This window comes from Telopea speciosissima, chromosome 3 (genome assembly GCF_018873765.1).
Source record: "Telopea speciosissima isolate NSW1024214 ecotype Mountain lineage chromosome 3, Tspe_v1, whole genome shotgun sequence".
Classification (NCBI taxonomy): Eukaryota; Viridiplantae; Streptophyta; class Magnoliopsida; order Proteales; family Proteaceae; genus Telopea; species Telopea speciosissima.
The window spans coordinates 64,307,244-64,329,637 of NC_057918.1; the positions used below are offsets into that span (position 1 = coordinate 64,307,244).

Sequence of the window (22,394 nt, forward strand, 5' to 3'; positions counted from 1 at the left end):
AAAGCTTCTTATCTTTGGTAAGGTCTGAATCGCCCAAATACGATTCCAAACCGACTTAGGAATTTGTATCCAATGATGAATTCTTGATGAGGATGCCCTTGCAGGAGAGGCTTCTTTCTCCTTAACAAGCATACGATAAGCTGATTTAACTGAGAACTGTCCATCTCTTGAAGCACCCCAAATCTGCAAATCTTCTCCTTCAAATAGGCTCAGTTTTATCTTTAAAATAGCATCAATTTCAGTAGGTTGAAAAAATATGTGGAGTAGATTGGCATTCCACATCCGACTGGCAGGATCAATCAGCTCTGCTACATACTGAAGGTTACATGTATCAGGTTTTGGTGATTGCATTCTGAAATTCGGCAGAGAAGGGATCCAACGATCCATCCATATATTAACTCATGAGCCATCTCCAACCTTCCAAATTAAGCATTCTTCAAGCACACTCCTACCATGATGCAAACTCCTCCACCCCCAAGAGGGCCGGTTACCCAACTTTGCCATTAAAAAATCTATATTTGGAAAGTATATAGACTTCATTGTGCCCAGAACGAATCTGGTGAAGACCACAATCGCCAAGTTGCCTTTGAGGAAAATTTCACTCCCTTGTACTTACTCTATATTTACAAATTCACTACTCAAAGTTTGTTTTTTATTTTCTTAAAAAAAAACTTTCTCCCCTCCTAATGCTATATCCCCAAATTACCATGTTCTCTTCCCCTCCCCTTCCGGCCCTTCAAGTGGCACCCACTTCTACAGTCTGTGCCTTCGCCACTACTATGACCCATGCCACGCCCTCTACAACTCTTTCCCTACCCCCCTCCCCGTAACCCCTTACGATACCATGGAGAAAGCAGAAAAACAAGTAGCGGCCATGTCGAGTGACGAGTGGCACCCACTAATCTTGGATTTCAAACAGGTTGGTTGTCTTCTTAGCATCCATGTGTTATTGGTGAAGCCTGGTCTAAGTCCAGAAAGTGCAATGGGGATCTTCGGAGGGCCGTTTCGACCTCGAAACACATCCGGATGGCCTAAAAAGCGGACACATCATCGCCAAAGCCTATGGGTCTTGTAGAGCTCGTCGAGACCTTCGAAATAATATGTATTTTGACATATGTTTAGTTCTGGTCCGACCCAGACCGGGTGGCCTTTTTTGGGTGTCTAGGGGCATTTTTTGTACTTTTCTGGGTTAGGGCTTCTTATATAGTGTTCTTATCTCGTTGAGAGGGTGTGTGAGATTTAAGGGTTTGTAATCGTTCTTCAAAGAAGTAGTGAAACCATTCCTGTTGCTCAACCGTGGGTGTAGCCTACCTACTTGGGGTGAACCACATAAAATTTCTGTGTTGTGTGTTTGTGTGTTTGATTCTTCTCTTCTATTTTTGTTTTCTTCTGCAAATCCCATTTTTTGGCATTGTTTTTCTAACACCATGGTCTGGCCATAGCCCACCTTGTCACCAGCGAAATTATAAGCAAAGGCCCTCACAAAGTAAGTAGCAGTGGGAACATCTCTTTTGATGATCCAATCAAAGCTCTGTTCCACATTGTTTTTCGAAGGGTTATAAGATTAGGTCGAGCTAATTTACCGTTGGCGCCCCTGTTGAGTTTTGGTTTTCTTGCTGGCTTTGAAAAACCACCTTGAGGTTGAAAAAAGATTGACGGATCACCTCTCAGAAAGGGAGGGAGACGGAGGAACTCAATAGGGAAGCGGGGAGAGAGAAGAACTTGATAGATGAATTGAAGAGGCACCATCCACCCCTAGGGTAGGGTAGAGTCTCAGACAGAGGCATGCCACCCTGCAAGAAGGTTTTTTAAATCGTGACATGGCCGTCTTATGAGTAATCATGAATTCAGATGTTATTTAAACACAATCAAGTGTTGTCGTTGCTCAGGTCGTCATTGGTTTTCATGCACGCATGATCTTGCTGGCTGATGGGTGTGTAATGTAGTTTCAACTTAACATTCTTGAACTGGTTGAATCCCCAGTCCATTATGATTTTGTCTTCTTCAATTTTCAGCACTGTAATGAAAATCCATAAGGAGATAAGGTCCAAGGAATTTTTCTTTCATTATGTGATAGGTATGTGGGTTCAATTTCAATACCAAACATTCTCCTTGGCCGAAAGATATGTCTAACTTAGGCTGCGTTTGGTAAATCTCCCGAAGAACAATTCTTCAGTTCTTCTAGTTTATGGGAACAAAAGAATAGGTGAAAGTCTTTTGGCAAGTCTAGTCTTTTTTTTTATTTTTTCTTCTTCGTAACAAATAAACATAAAAATGGACTAAGGGACACATTTGACAGAACAACAATTACATGTTCTTTCATCACAAAGATCAACTTTGGGAGAACACATTGCGTCATAAAATAAAATAAAAAACTCACTCGACCCTATCTACTCGACGAACTTACCTCCCAACTCTCGATAGCCTCCTTGAACGAAGTCAACCTCCCAAGTCGATCATAGCTTTAAGTGCCAGTAACCCTTTGCTCCTTGAATAAAGTTGATGTTATACCCGCACCCCGGATCATAATTAATTATTATTTCTTTCCCGTGACGTGTAGTTATCACTGCCACGTATGCTGGTGAGCTGTTCTCACTGGTGGTCAAACCCAACTACAAAATTATTGACCACAGTACGAGTTTGCCTGTGGAGGAAACTATTCGGGGTCATGGGTGACGCACCATGGCAATGGAGAAGTAAGTTCTAGCCCTTGACTTATTTATTTATCCTTTTCTTTGGTGCCCTCGAAGTGCGGGTCGAGATTTGGACCACCTGGGCTATTTTAGTTGAGTTGGGAATATTTTATTTCTGGGTCCCACTTACCTCGAGAAACATGTGAGGGACTTGTGTTCCATTATTACGTGGACCCCACCCTTTAATAGACCCCTTTAGTAAACTTCTTTCCTATTTAGAACTAGTGGGTCGACCCATTTAGCTCTCATAACCCATATGGTTTAATGACCCATTTAACCCACTTGACCCATTTGACTAATTGAACCTAAAAATGGGTTTTTATTCTGTTAGTACCTAACCAAATGGACCCTAAAGCATCACTTAGCTTAAATAGAACTAAGGGCTTTTATTTTTCATTACTTCTCCACCAAGCCTAAAACGTAGAGGAGAGAAAGAGAATGGATAGAAAGGAGAAGAGGTGTGGAGAAGCTTGAAAGGGGAGGCTTGAGGATCTTGCTTCTTGGAGCCTCAACGTGGGTGCTACTTCCTTGAGGTAGGTAAGCCTTTAAGGCCCTCCCTTCCTTCTTTATTGGTTTTTTGGGGTTGGGAGATTGTGGAGAATCGATCTAGGGTTTACTTTGGAACCCAAAAATCGATGGGAACTCATGACCTTGATTTTGTAGAGCTATTTGACTCCATTTGCTAACCCCAAAGCTCCCAATCCCAAACCCAATCGATAGACATAGGGTTTCTACCCTATTATGCCCTAAATGAAGTTCTCCTTGCTTTCCTTTATTGAATCCATGGGTTGCATAGGCCTAATGGGGTCTTAGGACCCTAATGTGCCAAGGAGAAAGCCCTCTTGGTGATTCCTTTCCTCCAATCTACTTGGAAATGGAAGCTTTGGTGAAGAATCCTTTGATTTTGGGGTTTGGAGACACGCGATTTTACCTGCGGTTTCAAGACCTACGAGAAACCGCCCCTGCAACCACCCTGAGACCATCTCTTAAGAAGCTCTCTGTTGAAGTCGGTTTTACCTGCGGTTTCACATCTAAGGTAAAACCACACGTAAAATCGCACATAGTAGAACCCTTCCTAAGCCCCTGTTAAGGTTGATTTTACATGTGGTTTTAGGTTTGGGCATGAAACCACCCATAAAACCACCTTACCTTTAAAATCTACACCTTAGGTAATTTGTAGGGAGACCTTTTAGGAACCCTCCCCTTTGACATAATTAACCCTATTCTCACTCTTTCATTAGGGTAAATCTCCCATTCTTGCAACGTGCTACTTAACCTCGGCCAACTCATAACTATGGGACATAACACATAAAGTGAGTGGGTTTGGTTGTTTGGGCTTGATATTATTATTGCATTGTATATTATGTCATCATTATAAATTATTAAGCATGCTTACGCATATTGCATACTTTTATATATGATTGTTATGATGTTGATTGGAGATGCTTTACTTTGATGGGTCTCGGTGGCGGTGGGTGCCGGTGCCGGAACCCCGGATACTATATACATTTATGAAGTAATTATGTTGAATGTCATGTTGAACTGTATGCTTCGTGCCGTGCTGGTAATCGGGCACTAAACCAGATAAAAAGTTGATGCACCTGGATTACCTCTCGGGACGATAGGACTTGCATGTAGTATATCTACGGCTAGGACTTTACACCCTTATGCTACGACCTTTACCAACAGGGGTTTAGGTGTTGGGTAATCAGTACACCGGATTCTGTGGAGGTGGGAGAGGCCAGTCATGGTAGTATTGGTTATCAGGGGTCTGCCACTGAGTGGTCTTGGAGGCTTCAATCAGCGTAGGTCCCAGGTGACAATTGAGGTTTTATTGTGGCGATAAGTTAAGTGACCCACAGTGTCTCCCGAGTTGTCATAGTAGCATATACCTTTGACTTAGTTGTGATGTTAGGTGAAAAATTTATTTAACATATGCATGCATCATTGGACTATGTGAATTGTGTGTTTGTGCATCCCCATCCCCTCACTGACTCAGTGGAGCTAACCCCCTCTTGTACACATTTTTTTAGATTATGATGCAGGTACGGAGGAGCCGAAAGCTGTGTTAGAGGAATATGGCAACGAGTGTCCTGGTGACGATTGTGCCTACGGGCCGTGAGAATTCTAGGGACTTGTTCCCCATTTGTTTATTTTAGGGCGTAAGCCCATGTATAAATATTTACTGTTATACCCTTGTTGATAGTTATTAGATGGTAATGGAAAATGGATTAATTACAGTATTTATCATCTAGGCTTTGATCATCTTGTAACTATTTGATTTTATACGATTCCGCAAAACTATTGATCTTTTGGAATGTAATATTTTTCTTTCCACACTCTGATATTATATTGTTTTAATATTGGTTATGACTGTGCATTGGGACACTGTGTCAGTGATCCTGGCAGATTAGTAGGATGACACGCGTCATCCTAGTCACCCCTTGTATTGTATTTTATTCTTTGTTGGGATGGGGGCGTGACAGTTGATCTCCCAAGTCGATCACTACTACAAGTGCCAATCCTTTGCTTCTCGAACGAAGCCTATCTCCCATGTTGATCACCCAATTTTAGGTTTGAGTGAATCCACGGGCAACCAGTCTAGCCTTGTAACGATTCACAGTGCCATCCATATTCTGTTTCACTTCAAATACCCATTTGCAACTCACAATTTTATTGTGTGGAGGAATACACACCAAGTCCCAAGTATTATTCTTTTTTAAGGCTTGGATTTCTTCAACCATGGCTACCTTCTATTGTGGGTCTACAAGAGCCTCCTGACAGTTCTGAGGAAGAGAGATAGAAGATAAGAAAGACACAGGTAAGTCAAAAGAGAGATCAAAACTGCTAGGAGACTCAGGAGAGAAATTACCAGATGAAGTAGAATCTAGATCAGGAGATGACAGTTGACTGGGTAGAGTTGGTGCAACTGTGGTGGTGTCTATTTGCTGCTCATGAGGCTGACAGACATACACTTTCACATTATACTGATTAGTGTTAGTGTTGTCTTGTATCTCCTCCTGAAGTTGATCTCCTCCTGAAGTTGAACAAGAGGGTTCAGAGGAGAAAGAACAACAAGCACATCTTCATAACCATTAGGATCCCCCTCGAAGAGGTGTCAGAGACTAATAGGGAGAGATTCATAGAACACCACATACATAGTGGCGTATACTTGATGAGACTAAGAATGGTGTTAGCACTTATATCCCTTCTCGGTGGCAGAGAAACCAATGAATACACACTTGAGTCCCCGTGGATCTAATTTGCTATGGAGATGGTGGTTGCGAATAAAGCAAACATAATCACAAATTTTAGGTGGGATAAGAAAGGTGGACGATCCTTGGAGGACATTAAGAGGAGCTCGAAAAATCAAGAACTCAAGTCGGCATCCGATTAATGAGATAAGCAGCTATCAAAACGGATTCACTCTAGTATTGAGAAGGCGGGTGCATCTCAAATAAGAGAGGGCGAGCCACCTCTAACAAATGATGATTCTTGTGTTCAGCTACACCAGTCTAGGATTGGGCATCGACACAACTGATTTAATGGAGGATCCCTTGAGTGGCACTGAAAAGAACCATCCATATATTCTTAGTGGTATTGAATTGGGTGTGAACCATGCTATGAAAGAGTTGAAAACAGCGGAAGACTTTACTCTTGTAATGCATCAAATAAATCCAAGTAACCCTTCCATGGCAATGAATAAAAGTAACAAACCAGCGATAAACAGAAATAAAAGCCCAACGGGCAGGGCCTCACACACCATAATGAATTAACAAAAAAGGAGCAGCACTACGAGTATTTAAACTAGAATAAGTAGAACGAGTTTGTTTGGCTAAAACACAAGCGTATAAAAAAAATCTTTGGGTACATTTCTGAAGTAAATTAGGGAAAACTTTAGCTAAAGTACCAATAGGTAGATGGCTTAAACGCCTATGCCAAAGTAACAAATCATATAAAGGAGTTGTAATAGAATCGATCCGATGGGCTTGACGGATGAAGGAGTTATCATCATCGAACAAATAAAAACCACCATGCATTCTACCACAACCAATCGTTTTCCCCTCCCTAGATCCTAAAAAAGACAATGAGAAGGAAAAAACATCACTTTACAATTCAAATCAGTAGTAAGATAGCTGATGGGGAGAAGGTTATTAGAAAAATTAGGGACATGTAAGACAGGGGCTAATGATAAAGTGGGTGAACAATTTATAAAATCCTTCCTAGAAATATAGTAAAGGGAACCATCGGCTACCCGATTCTTGTATTTACTGAAGTAAGGAGAATACTTGAAAAAGAGACTAGAAGAGGTAGTCATGTGATCAATGGCACTGGAGTCAATTATCCAAGGACGAGAGACAACTGATGAACATTGACCATCGAAAAGAATACCTGAATATGTAAGGTTGGGCTCAGAAGTGACTACAGTGGATGTAAAGGCGGATGCATGTGCAGTGAACGGTGAAGGCTCCAATTTGGTCATCAAATGTCGGAGCATGCGAATCTCATCCTGAGAAAGGGATGAACCTATATTGGCATGAAAAGTGTCAGATGCCTCAATGTGATAAACATGGGACTGAGAAGACTTACCACAACAACTCCCTCGTGAGGTGGAGGAAGTAGGTCAACTATGAAGTTTCCAACAAAATTTCTTGGTATGTTGTTCCTTACCACAGTTACCACACTTTACAGGCTCCCGCTTAGAAGGAGGACAATCATTAGGACAGGTAGAGTTACCTCTAAGCTAGGAACTGGGCCCATAAAGTAAGGCTCAACATTCCTAAGAAATAGGGTGCAACATAGCAATGCGACAGCTGTCCCTTAACTGAATCAGAGAGTAGGACTGTTCCAAGCATGGGAATGGATATCGGCTAAGCACTTAGGCACGGATCTGGTTGTACTCGACATTCAGGTTAGCCAAAAAATCATACACTTGAAAAACTAATCTTCTCCCTTCTTGAAGCTAGTGGCATCAGCAGATCAAGTAGCCTGAAAGTTATCATAAGAGTCTAACTCCTACCATAGACTGCGCATCATTCCGAGTTAGATGCTTTTACTTGGTCTCATGAAGTTTCTTCCACAATTCATAGACTTGTGCATCATTCCCAACTTGAGAATAAGTATCTTACACAGCTTGCCAAATCTTGGTAGCAGTATCCAAGAAAAGATAACCCCTAGCAATTTGGTGCTGCATAGAGTTGATGAAGAAGGACATCACCAAAGAATTATCAGAACTCCATTTTTTCTGTAGAGTATCAACAGTTGTAAGCTTCTCAGTTTTGCTTGTGATATACCTAACGTATTCCTGAGAATCAATGGAGAGGTAACAGGAATGCGATCACATCAACTAGTCGAACAAAGCTCACAAGGAATGAAGAAAAATCATTATGAGTCCCATGATGCATTCTTCCAATTCCAGTTGTTGTGGTGGTAAGGTCCAACATAGTTACCAATCAAGCTACAAAATAGAGTAATCATGACTAAGATCTGAGTCATAGTAGAGCCCTTGAGTATGCAAAGCACCAAAATTGAAGTGATCGATCAAGGAATAAAACCATGAAAAAGTCAATCAGGGAACAAAACCCTGAAAAAGTCTATCAAAGAGAAAAACCCTAAAACAAGAAAATTTGATTATGAAAAGGGGTCTCTAGATCATGGTTGTGGATCTAAGAGACCGAAGAGAGAGAGAGAGAGAGAGAGAGCTCTCAGTAGTTTAAGGAGCCACCACCAAGAACTGGTGGTAATGGAGGCAGGAGGGTATGGGAGGAGAGAAAGAGAGAGAGAAACAACGATTAGGGCTGAGATCCCAATGTGGATCTCATTTCCGATACCATGTTTGTTTGTGAGGAATGATTAACTGCCAATGACAACCCTACTACTTTATGTATAATAAGAAATAAAATACAAGTATAAGAAAACCCTTATAGGACAGAATTACCCTTATACCCATATTACAACAAAGACCAACGCTACTTTCAATAAACCTGGGTGGATTGAAATCAAAATCCGCTTAGAGGCTAGTATTGGTCGTTCTTTCATCAAGGAACAACTATGTAACAAGATGATCAAGATGCAAAGTGACTACAATAGCTTCAAGGAACTACTTGAAACAACGGGTTTTGGGTGGAATTCAATTACAAAGATGGCTACAATTGATGATGATACTGTGTGGGAAAGGGTTTTACAGGTAAGGACAGTATAATAGTGATTTGTTAGGATGTTATAAGTTTGTCTTATACACTATTATAAACTATTTGGGCAAACCCAACTTGGTCCAAATTCAAGAAGAATGGATTACACTGTTGGCCTGAGTTGCAAATGATCTTCAAAGATTCATATGGACACGGGGATGGGGGAGTCAATCAATACTCGGACATTCCCACAAAAATGGTCATATTGAATATGACATTAGTTTTAACATGCCTACCACGAATATGAACAAAGGGTTGGATGACATAAAAACTTTTGACGAAGAGGATGGGGGAGTCAATCAATACTCGGACATTAACAACAACAATGGTTGTACTGAATATGACATTGATTTTAACAATGCCTACCCCAAATATGAACAGAGGATTGGATGACATAGAAGCTTTTGACGAAGAGGAATAGTCCAATAGTTAATCTAAGGCTTGATAGAACACCAACAGCCTGCAGGAAGCGGAGTTTGACAACAGATTTATCAAATACATTATAAAAAAATTTTAAATTCCATGCTTGGAGGATGGAAAGGGAGGGCAGTACCACTCCCACATCTACAACTCCTTCTGGTGACTCCTTAGGGACTCCATCTTTCAATGGAGCACCCCCTTTGCGAGAAAATATTATCCATACTTCAGAGTATGAGTTCAAGTATTATATTTTCATATCAAATATATGCTTTTTGTATAGAGTTTTGTTTACACGGATACTCTCTAATTTGTCTTTATGATTGCATCAGTGTCATTGATGGTAGTCATATTAGTACTATAGTCCCAAGGGCAGACCAAATCCGATACAAAAATTGGAAGGGACTTATAACACAGAATGTGATGTGTGCATCTTTTATCGACATGAGATTTACATTTGTGTACGTAGGGTGGGAAGGTAGTGTCAATGATTGTCACATTTTTTAACAAGGAAGGACAGATGTGAGTTTGCATTTCCCTCACCCATCACAAGCTACATTTGGATGTCTTTCAAGTGTTAATATTACATTAGTTGTTTTAGAATTTTAAATGGTTAATATTTTTCAATCAATATTAATACTTGTAAGCAAGTACTATGTTGTAGATTATGGAAATACAAGTCAATTTGGCTACTTGACACTATTTAGACGTGAAAGGTATTGCCTACAAGATTATAAAACAAGAAAAAATCTGAGAATAGCAAGGAATTATTCAACTATAGACATTCATCTCTAAGGAATGTCATTGAACGTATTTTTGGAGAATTGAAAAATAGATTCAAACTATTTCAAACTATTAAGACAAATGACATGTTACTCTATCCAAACCCAGAAACATGTTACTCTATCCAATTCCAAAGCTCCATAATAATTTCGTATTGTGGTCTGCATAACTTCACAAGAGAAGAACAAATAGCAGACAAAGAATTTGCAAAACTAGAAAATAATGATCCAAAGGAGGATGAGCTAAATCCCCCTCACCAAGAATGTGATAATTCTACAGCAAATGGTCAGTGGCAACGTACAAGGGAAATGAATGAAACTAGAATATTGATTTTAAACCAGCAAGCCAAATATCATAGGATATCAGACATTTGATTTTATATATTATTGTTATTTTGAACAATGGTTTTTTTTTGTTGCATTTGTCTTTCTGTTTCAAACAATGTGTCATTTTTTTTTTTATCATTACAATTTTGTTTAACCTTACATATTGTGCGCCTATATTCAAATTTATCCAGATGACATCTAATGTGAATGAGATTATTGTTGCTAAATGCGAAATATGCAGTATTAGTTGTCCCAAATTCAAAACAAAGTCAAGAAAAAATATTAAAAGAGATTATTACAAATGTCCAAAGAGATGTCCATTTTTCATATGGGTGGACCAGTTAAGACTTAAGATTATGTAAATGTGGACAAGACCAATGTAAGATACAAACAACGAAAACAAATAAAAGCTATGACCGACCATTCTAGTGCTTTCCACTATCGACTGGAGTATGTCGATCAACTTGTGCCTGCTTATTTACTTTGTAACAACTAGGACTAGAGGAATTATAAGTTGGATTTTAACAACCATATGTAATTGGCCTACAGACTGAAAATCGTGGGTGTGGAATGTTCCAATGGGTAGAAGCGGTAAGACCTTGCTCTCCAACCCAACAGACTCCACCTACATCTGATTGTTCGGAAACCTCTACATCTGCAACTCCTTTGCCTTCATTAGATTATATTAAAAAGATATTTGAAATGAACAATTAAAGGCTCGATAAACCACACAAGGATGTTGAAAAGCGTACTTGAAGCTGCTAGCAAACTAGACTTGAAAATAGTAGAGATTAATATCACCACCTGAAATCTCTATTCTCTCAGTTTACTGAACTTGTCACTTTCACTGTGTAATAATTACGAATGTATTTTTCAGTACAAATGCTTACCTTTTCATAATTATTTCAAGGGGAATTTTAATAGCATTTTTGTAAATTTTTGTTATGTTGTCTTGCATGACAATGACATTAGGGCATTATTTAGATTAATAATGATAATGGCATTTCTGCATATATTGATAAGTGTTAAGAAACTGTTCCAGAACAGGTTTCCCCAAACGCCCTTACTGTTCTTTTTCTGTCCCGAAAACAGTTCTGGAACATGTTTGCCAAACACCCACCAAACACAGTTTCAGAACTAAAACGGAATAAGAAGGTTTTGCCAAAGAACAACCTTCCTAGAATAGAAATGTTACCAAACACAACCTTAGTAGTCCTAATTCAAGCAGGATGGAAGGTCAAACTTTCAAATACTAATAGCTCTAACAATCTGATATCTAAGGCTACGTTTGGTAAATGTCTGAACAACATTCAGAGTTGTTTTTTCGTTCTTTAAGAACAAAAAAACATGAATTTCTGTTTGGTTTGACGGTTCATATTTTTGTTCTTTTAGAACGAACCGAAGGAATATTTGATGTAAAGAACAAGAACGAAATTTATCGCGCGATTCACAATCAAAACCCGTGAGCAACTGGGCTTGAAGACAAACTCGCGAAAGATCTGGGGAAGAGAAGGGAAGAGAAGTAGCAAGCGAAGAACTTCCAGGTCGATCTCATCTCTCTCTCACTCTCTATCCCTCTCTCTCGCTTCCTCTCACTGTCTCTCTGCCTCTCTCTCTCTCTCTCTCTCTCTCGTTGTTGGGATGAAGATCTGACTAGATCTGTATCGATTTTTCTCCTTTGTGTCTCAGGAATTGGAGCAACATCCCTAACATTTGAAGGTTTCTGCTGAGCTCCGCACAACCCTATGCTACATCAGTGGTCCTCTCAAGGACGACCCCCTCTGCAACTGAACTTGACAACAACGAAGGTAACTTTGTCTCTCTCTTTCTCTCCCTCACTCTCTCTCAAGCAGAATCTCTAAACCCTGAGATTTCAGGGAGTTTAGGGTTTATTCCATGGAAAAGAAAATTGATTTCCAAAACCGTTTTTTTTTTTTTTTGCTTTCTTTTTGCTGGGCTGAAGCTAATGTCTATACTCCACGGTCGTTGGATTTCTTTGGATTTCTGGATTTCCACACCAATATTTGGTGTTATAGAAAATCAATTCCAGACTTTGTGGTTGGGGAAAAAAATAGAATAAGGGAGAGGATGTATCCTACTTCAACCAATTCTCTGTGTTGGTAACGGAAGGTAGAACCCTAAAGACCCAAATCCATTTCTTTCTCTGTTCTGTTTGTTTTTATGAGTAGTTCAGGTCAAGTTAGAATTAGAATTTAGGGAGACTTATCTTTTAAGATTGCTATATGCCTTTTTTCCCCATGGTTAATGAAGTTGGATTGCTTTTACTTTCTTTGAATGGGCTAACATTGTGTGAGAAAACTTAGGAGAATCTATGTAAGAACTATTTTCTATTCCTGTCCTTGCTTCTGTGTCTATTGTGTTTAATTTTTTTTACTTCGTCTCTTCCTGTTTATTGTGTTGATGTTATTCTTGTTATCAATTAGAAAATGACTGAAGACAAAATCTTTCACCTACTGATTCATCTCTGGAAAACCAGTCTCCTATAAAGAGTCATTTTCTCAAATTTAAGAACATCCATTCTTGGTCCAATTGACCCAGTCAAGACAGGGTTTCTTGTCTTGTCTCTTTCTTTTATGGTTAAAATGATATTAGGTAGCAGGTTATATTGTGTTTCTTTCTTTTTGCATTAGTTGTGCCCTTTGCTTATAGTGAGGGACTAAGGCAGTGTATTTTATACAGAGATCACTTGGGCAAGTTTGGTCTCTATCAGCTATTTTTGTACAGTTAAACTTGGCTCTCCCATCCTACAAGAGTGGAGTACTTTCAATATATGGTGATGGATTCACTTGACAAGGAGCAATTAAGACAGATATTGCTTAATTGGTAAATATGATGTTTCCAAATTATAATGAGATGGGAATGAATGAACTTAGAATGACCACGTATCAGGTTCTTCAGTACATGCATGCCGGCCATTCTTAGGCTTCTGATGAATTGAGATTTTCCCCTTAAGACCATAATCACCACTTTCTTAATTTCTCTTTTTGCAAGTTGAAGATGACAAGGGAAGAGTCCATTTTGGCAAAGTCTGTGAAGTCCTGAACTTTGAGGGCGATATGATCGACTATGACAATGTGGAGCCCTTTTGAACTACCAACTGAGCTGCATGTGAGAGTTTACTTGGGAGGGACAAGTGGAATAGACCTTCCATTCAAAGAAGTTAGCTAGTAGTGACACCTCAATGGCTTACCTTCTCTCTTGACAGATGAGGAGATGATTTTCTTTCCTCTTCTCTTCATTCCACCTAATTGGGTTTTTAATCTTATTTTTGTGGAGTGCAACAATGTGGGAGATATTGATCTCTCTAGCTTCACACAAATTCCAAGACTTTCCAACCTTTTTGTATAGAGAAGAGAAGGGATGATACAATCCAAATTTTAAGTTGAACAAAAACTTCTTGTTTCTGAATAATGATCATGATTCATGACTCATGACATATTATGTGGACTGTAAATTATGATATCTCTCTAGCTTAATTTTTCTTCTTGTTTTAGCTCCTATTATGTGGACTGTAAATTATGATCATGATTCATGACTCAAGAGATATTTGGAAGTTCTCACTTACTAGTGGGTTTCCTTTCTTTTTCCTTAAATTAGGGTAAAAGTTTGGTGCTCGTACTCTGCAGTTTTAGTTAGTTACAACATCAAGTTCATTACTTTTTATTTGATGATGGTAGTGTGTCAACTCAATAAGTCCCTACTCCTCCTTTCCATAGATTTTGGTCTACTTTTTTGTCGTGATTTAGAAACAATGAGTCCCTACAGGTATCACACAGATGGAGTTCATTCCATCTGCTTCCATTCAGTAGCTAGTTTTCTAGTTTAGTCTACCCTTAATTGCTTTATTTACTCCTTTACAACCTTACTATTAAGGCAGCATTTTTATAGTTTTGGGATGGAGGTAAGCAGGATGAAATTAATGGGTCTATGTAAGATGAGACTTTGGAAATGACCTGTGTCAACTGGTTGATCTTTGGATGATTACAATTACACAGGGATTTGGGCTTTGAAAGGAGATGCTGTCCAATTAGAGTTTTGGCTTCTCCTTAGTTTTTGGTTTTATAAACAATGCAGAATACAGAGTTGGAGTTCAGTCTTGTGTGCCTTTAGTTATGCTGTTGAAGTATGAATATGAACAAGATATTAGGTTCAGTTCCATTTGGGTGCAGATATACTGGCCTTGAATGGCGCTCTTGATTTGATTTGAGATAAATTACATCAGGGTGATAGTTATTGGTTCATGAGTGAACAGTATTGACATTGGTGACTTACTTTTAACACAGTAAATTAATTATTTTTTTGGTAAAACACGGTAAATTAATTAAGAATACTTTATCCTGTGTCCCCTAATCAATGAAAGCTTGATGGGTCTTTCGCTCAAATTGGTAGAGCACTTGGAACATGAGCATGTTCTAAGGGGATGGTGGTTCGAATCCACCAAGGCCCAATTTTTATTCAACTATTCATAACATAGTCAGTTATGACACTAATCTACACAAGAACCCAATTTTAATGGCATTTTTTAAATTTAGCATTTAATAATTACTTTAGTTATGTTAATGAGATATTTTAATTTTATGCTAAAATTGGTAAGAGTTAAAAGGGTTTTACAAGTATTTTTTGGTGTAATTTAAAAGGAAATGGCAGTATTGTAATTAATATCAACTAGAGAAGAACAAGTTTTACCAAATACCATTTTCGTTCTGAACGGTTTTCTGAGACCATTACCAAACGGTCATTTTTGATTTTAGAATGCCGTTCCAGACCAGAAACGCCAAAGAAAGTTTCTAATCAAGAACAGGCGATCTTTGTTCAGACATTTACCAAACGTAGCCTAAGACTCGACTTTAAATTTAAGAAATTCTGATAATGCAGCAGCCAATAGAAAAGGAGTTAAGAAACCGCACAAAGTGGGCTATGACAGAGCTAGAGCTTTCCTGTCAATAACAGCAACAGCAATTCAGTAGCTTTTAGTTTCCGTTTTCCATAATTCTATGTTCTGCTAGTGCTTAATTAGGCTTATAAATTTTTTAATACTGTGTGAGTTTAAATTAATTCCAAAAAGCTCTTGACTAAAAGAAACCCTGCAGGAAAGTGTACTGACCTAAAAACATATTCTCTTTATCTGATCTGGAACAATGTAACAAAATAAATAAAAATGGATCAAACACATTAAGAAGAAAGAGAAGTTACAAAAGCATAAAGACGCAAGCACATTACAGAAAGGGGAAGAAAAAGAAATGAGATGACTATCCTCCAAACACCAAATCCTTCATTAAGTACGAGTATAACATGTGCAAAGTAATGATCTTGATAAATACATCACGTGCAGTCTGGTGCTACTTCAAAACCTCTTTCTTCTCGCTCTTAAATTACTAGGGATAATAGACACTGAATCTACACAGAGCCCACCTTTGGAATGTGTACAATCAATCTGTTTCATGGAAAATCTTACTTCTGTTGCATCTTCTGAATCACTGACTGTGAACTCACCTACCTTGTACTCTATCCAGCATCCACGTTTGTGGTTGCTATTTGCATCATCCTTTTCAGATTCATCATCCAAACAGCATTCGCATGCTGCTCGCTGACCATCTGAAGTAGACAGTTCAAATCGTACAGGTTTTATATCCCAACCATGAGTGTGCTCAAAACTACATGCACGTCGACCCAATCGTTTGAAAAATCTTCCAAGATGAAGTCTGAATGACAGAGTGTACATACCGGCGGGGAAAGGAAACTTGACCAACCCATCTAGTTCAAACCACCATATTTGCTGCAAAAAGGCCACTACATGGAACCTGCAAATGAAGTAGCAATACTACACTCACTCAGTCATGTAACTAAGTCTCATGGAATCCACTATAACATAGAAGGAAAAACATAATATAATTTGTTGGTCATTAAATTCATTGAAGTGCACAAGAGCATAAAAAAAGTAAACATCAGTTCGACGATTACTCAATAATCACTGTTTCATAGGTAAGTAAAAAAGAGTGCCTTCTTTCAAATATTCACTAGATGTGCATGGAATGTGGGCAGTTGGCCAACCACTTGTCATCCTTTGCACCTTTTTGCATCGATATGTCCTACTTCACTCTATTTGGCTTTCCCCCACCCTAAGGGAGGCAATTTTATGTGGAAGTAGATTTTTGCTCCTTTTCCAGAAAAAAAGGAACTTATGGAAAGAAAGACTTAATCAAGAAAATTCTTTGGTTTCTGTGGGGTAATTCAAAGACGTCTACCAGTCTAGGTAAAACCATTAAGGTGGTCTATGGGGCTACTAGGTTAAATCTTCTCAAAGTATATCCAATTGATTGTGTAGTCAGGCCAGGGCTAAGACCACAAACTCATCTTTCATGTGTGATCTAATTCGAGCCCATGCTTCCCCCAATCTAACCAGAAAAAAGGGTTTGGCATTTGGAACCTAACGGTTCCTTTCCCGCTAAACATTTATCTAAAGTCTTGTACTCCATGAAGAGAACTCTTCCAGACCATCTGCAAGCCCATTGCTCTAGTCAAAATCAACGAGGAGATGCAACAACAGAAAGTAGAAAGATGGAATCTCTCTATGCATATTTGCCAGATGTACATGGCAAGTGTAGAGCCAGTGAGATCTCTAGTTAAACCATAGGCTCAAACCATCCAGAGGAATACTTCTTCCCCTCCAAAATCACCTAGAATTACATTGCCCCTCCCCAAGTACAAGCATTTTGCTGACACGAGGTCTATCACAAAAAATTACCACAGGGGAGATGCAGCAGCAAAGGTGGAAGTATAGTGACTAGACATGCTTTTGCCTGGTAGCATGAATGATTGAGGAAATGACCAACCACTTCTTTCACCCATCAATATGGAATCTTCATTTCTATATCTTTACTCCACCTCCCCGCCCCCCCCCCCCCCAACCTCTCTCCTTTTTCTTCTGTCCAGTAAAGTGTTAGTAGAGAATGTGAAGACGGTTTTTATAAGGAGATTTTGCCCCCTTTGCTGAACAGGAAGTTCCTGTGGGAGCTTATTCAGCGATCTGTTCTTTTGGACTGTATGGGAGGAAATGAGAGGAAAGATGGTCAAAGACATCTAAAGATCTAGAAGAGGCATCATGGACAAAATCACTATCAAAGTGTCCATTTGGTTGCTCTAACGTTTAAAGTTGGGACTGAAACACAAACTCTATCCTTCTAATGTCCTGCCCAATTCTAGCTCATGGTCCCCAAAGCAAGAAACACTGAAGCTTAAGTGGTTCTTCTCATGGCTCTCCAGGCCAATCATGGATAGGGTAGGTACATACTATGTATTCAAGAAAAAAAAGCATTCATGTAACCAAACCTGATGATACAAAGCTTGGTTTCGAGAAACAAAATCAAGAGAATATAATAAATCCCTCAGAAAGAGATGGCACAATTAATCGATAGGATAAGTTCCAACGTGACAGGTCGCTCACAGTCCTACCTTAGCTAGCTCATTGGCAAGAAGATTTCAACTTCATTTTGTCATGGTGCTTTCTTCGGTATTATTTTTGCCTTTCTTCCATCTAAGGGCCTCAATGTCCCCTCAATATTATCTTTTCTTTTTCATCCAATAAAAGATCCATCATAAGCAATCAAGACAACAATGGACACAACACACACATAAGACAGACAGTCAAATGATCTACAAATGTCAGCTTCTCCCCTACTAAGGGTATGTTTGGATTAGCTCCAACTTAGAATCGGGAGCCAGTCCAAAATGTAGTACATTTGGGCTGCTCCTCAACCACTCATTCTTGGAGCTTCAGGGGCTAGAATCCAGAAGTTGGATGTTGACGGGAGCCAAACATGTGCTAAGATATACATCTGGAAATTGTTCACAAAGTTTTCCTGCATTTGTGAATTAGCACAAATGCAAGAAACCAGGAGACAACAGTTCATATAAATCATATATTATTGTTAATTGCACTGTAACCATTATGGACTTGGCTCAACAGATCAGTTATAAACATCATTAACTTCCTAAGGATGAATTGTATAAGTGCATTGATGACTTTTCTTGTACCTATATAGCTCCTAAACAGGTACCCTTTGGGCATTGGAATAATTTCAGACATCATCCATTAACATTAGCTCTAACCCAAATGGCAGCACCCATCCATTTCATTCTTTACCACTTATGCAGTAAATTAAAGTTTTCCATAACATAATTCTCTTCTACCTAGAAGTAATGAACCTTGAATAGCCTAATTTTCCCCCAACATTGTTCACTTCTATCACTGTGTGGACCAATTTTCTAGAAATGCTTAGTTGCTGTTGTTATACTACAATTGTTATAATTTTTTTTTTTATCTTGATAGCCATCAGAAGCATCAGACACCTTCCCAGAAAATTTCCCTTACTTTCACATCTTACCATAAGAAGTCACATGGACTCACTAATTCTTGCTAATGGTGCTATAATTCATGAAACTCTACAACATTATTCGATCTGTCATTAAAAAAAAAGAACACTTTGATCTTCCTAATTTGAGAAGAACATCCTGCTGTTTATTCACTTCTCTATTAAAAACCTATGCTTGCAATGCTCATTCATCACACCTTAAGGATTTTGCCTAATCTTTTAGACAATTGGAAGACCTCACTTCATGCCTTTAGCATTTGGAGACGCAGATCTAAGGGCTCCTTCAGGAAGACCAACGAAGCAGCAATCAAAAGTCTCAACTACACCTCTGCCCCCCTCCCGCCCCCCAAAAAAAATGAAAAAGAAAAAGAACCAAGAGGTAATCAACCAACTCATGATCCACTTCAGAGAGAAACCACATAATTGTAAGTTGCATATTCCCATCAATCACTGGCGCCCCACGAGGATTATCCAAGACAGTCATCCAAAGGAAGAAATATAAATCCCTTGCACTGAGATGTCCTGCAAACTTTCTAGTTTCTAGCTGAAATTTTTTGGAGGTGGCTTAAATCTAAACTTGACTAGCCAATTCACCTAAATCCACCTTATTTCTTTTATCTTTGTTCATGTTTACTTGGCTAATACCAGAACGACCTTAATCCACCTTTACATTCCATATAAGAAAAACAAGTTTTACGCCAACCAACCTCTCCTTGGTTGATCATCACCTCCAGACTATCCCCTTCATCGCTTGTACTTCATACCAAGTCACCAGGGCAGGTATTGCACACCCCCTCATTTTTTTCTCTAAATCTACAACTTTCACTGATGGCTTGATCCATCTTAACACACAAAAACCAGGAGGGAGGGGACCAACCTGCGTTATTTGTCCAACAGCATCCTTCCATTATACCCAAATGCTATCTATCCTTGCATAAACTTTTTGCTACTATCAGTAGCGTCCCAAAGTGGGCATCTACACCAATAGACTTGAGAAAGAGTTCTGAATAGATGAATTATAGACCTTTCATATGCTTAAATGGCCTGTGTCTATCCAAGAGGATTGTTTTAATCAACTAACAAGAGAAGATTTGCAAAGTTACTCAACCGATTAACCGTTGTAAGCTCCACAAGCTTCAACTTCCGAAATCATTAGGAGCGCCAACATTATAGTGGCCAATATGCAGTTCCAAAGGTAATAAGGCTAAAAAAGGTTAAAAAGTATAAACCAGCTCCGTCCCTTCCATGTGATCACAATGGAGAAGAAAATAATCTATTTTCCTTGCAGGGAATGCAATAATCTTCATAAACTAACTCAATCAAGCAAAATATTCTACATAAAGGCATTAACACCACCATGATTTGCTTAACCATTTCCCTCAATTCTCAGCAGACTGCCAATATCAGGTAACAAATGACTATTATAGTACATAATGAGAAAGGCTACCCCGTTTAGTATGACCTCGAATAGAGCTGATTGGAGGGCAAGATCCATGCAGCCGACTCATTTAATTGGGAATAAGTGTCTGAGTTGTTGTTGTAATGAGAAAGACAAACCCAATTTGAGAAGTCAATAGTTGCACCATAAAAAAGACATGAGAAATGCTAGCCATACATCTCTTTCAGGGTAATCGGGGCTACAGACTACGACTGTTCTACTGAAAGGCGTGTGGGGCTTGTCCTCTTTTTTTGTGCGGGGCTATTACTCTTCGAGAACCATTTAGAAGGAAAAATTATGAACACTCAACAAGTAAAGCCAAACAGAAGAAATCATGTATTAGCAACACAACATTCAAACTACAAACTGTTGAATAAAATTCTACCCAAAAAACAAACTGTTGAATAAAGTGGAGTAAGGACCAAATCTAATAAATTTTCTCTGAAAAGACAGAAAGCCTGAACATACATACCCCACTACAGGAAATTCCACAACACGTTAAAATGCCGTCCACAAGTAAAATAAAGTTCATTAATACCGAATTTATGGTCATAAACAAACCTAGATTCTTCAGTAGGAATCCAATTCCAGTATCTCCGATCTTCAATCCCAGTTATTGACAGGGCTTTCGCCGAGATCGACATACAAACACCCCCAGTAACCCTATCTACCCAAACCTCCTGCACAACAACCGATACCGAAAATTCAACAATCAAACCCTAAGATGGATTCAAAAAGGTATTAGAATTGAAGAAAGAAAAGAAAAGGGCTTTACCTTGTTGCCATCATCGAAAGGGATTGGACGAGAGAGGAGGGAAAAAATATCTTTCTTAGATAGATTCTGGTGTCGTTTAAAGGGTAACAAATCGAGGAGGTTCTGATAATTAGGAGGCAATTTGGATTCCCAAACGGCGTCAGAAGAAGCAGCACCGCGAAAGGCCCGGTTTAGGCGTGCGAGATTGCATATCTCAGGGGGTGTCAAGTACATGAAAACACAGGCCACACAACTCTCTGGTATATCTCCTAGCCCCGGACCATTGCCGGAACCATTTGCCCCTTCCGTCAAGTTTGAGAGCGTCGCCCCCATTTTGTCCCGTCTCTATGTATCTCTCTCGCTCCTTCACCCCTCTCTCTGTCCGCCTACTCTCACCTCACCTTCATCTCCATCACTTTGCTGCAAAAACTGAACTCTAGCTGCTGCTGCCGGTGGTGGTGGTGGTAGTGGCGGTGACGGTGGCGGAATGGTGAATCAACGGTGGTGATTGGTAGTGTAACAAGAAAAGAACAGTTTGTTCGCTGAGAAAACAGAAAAGCCAGTCGGTAACGAGAATGGACGAGAGGACTTTAGAGAAGAAGAAGATAGTGCGATTATTCGATTTTGCTTTCCTCCTTCCACTGAAGAAAAGGACCGAAGAAATGTAGACTAGGCCGGCCCAAACCTCGCCCCTATTACTAGATTGTGACACGTGTCTGTAAATAAGAGCATAGGGAACCAATTAATGCGTAGGGCCCATCTGACAGATTGGACGGTAAAAGAAAACTCTTACTCCAGTCGGAAAAGTTAAACGTCAGTCCGTCGGCCCAGCCCAGCCTACTACTGATGATTTTTTTAATATTTATTAGATTTCTTAACTGGGACCCACTTATCAGTAGGCATTGATCCCGTACACCGGTTTTACAACCTGGTCCGCTGGGACCAGCATTTACTATAAATATCTGGATTCTATGAATACGAATTAATGACCGTCCAACCCACTGGGGCCCAGTTCTCTTTTCTTACAATTAATGATTCGAACAACTGGACAACTGGACAACTGGACAACCTTTTTGTTGTTTTGTTTTTGGGTGAGAACTGGACAAGCCATTGGTCCCGTGTATGGCACAAGAGCAGGGGTGCAAGTGTAAGAGAGCCCGGCTGGGCCCGGTCCCAGTGCCTAGCTTAGCCTAAATCCGGCTTTCTTAGGCTCAGGATGAGTTGGGATTCACTTTTTTCTTTTTTAATCTTTTTCAATTATTATATCAAATAAAAAACCATTTTTTATTTAAATACTTATATATTCAATGGGTAAGATATCGTTGCTTGATCTTGTGGCCCCGCATATGGATGTAGGCTTCATGCAATCGAATCAAACAGCCTTCTTTTTCCAAAATTG

General features: G+C 39.3%; 1 protein-coding gene across 2 annotated transcripts; it reads right to left on the reverse strand.

The window, feature by feature from the left end:
* Positions 1-15,538: 15,538 nt before the first annotated feature.
* LOC122656926 (F-box protein PP2-A15-like) lies at positions 15,539-21,474 on the reverse strand. Of its 2 annotated transcripts, XM_043851628.1 has the most exons (4): positions 21,017-21,474; positions 20,803-20,921; positions 16,156-16,232; positions 15,539-16,026 (listed from the first exon to the last, which is right to left on the reverse strand). In XM_043851628.1, exons 1-4 carry the CDS (start codon positions 21,326-21,328, stop codon positions 15,776-15,778), a joined length of 759 nt encoding a protein of 252 aa, XP_043707563.1. In that variant the 5' UTR covers positions 21,329-21,474; the 3' UTR covers positions 15,539-15,775. The 2 variants fall into 2 exon arrangements, with proteins under 2 accessions (XP_043707563.1, XP_043707562.1); XM_043851627.1 differs by having other exon boundaries at positions 15,539-16,232.
* Between the last annotated feature and the right edge of the window lie 920 nt (positions 21,475-22,394).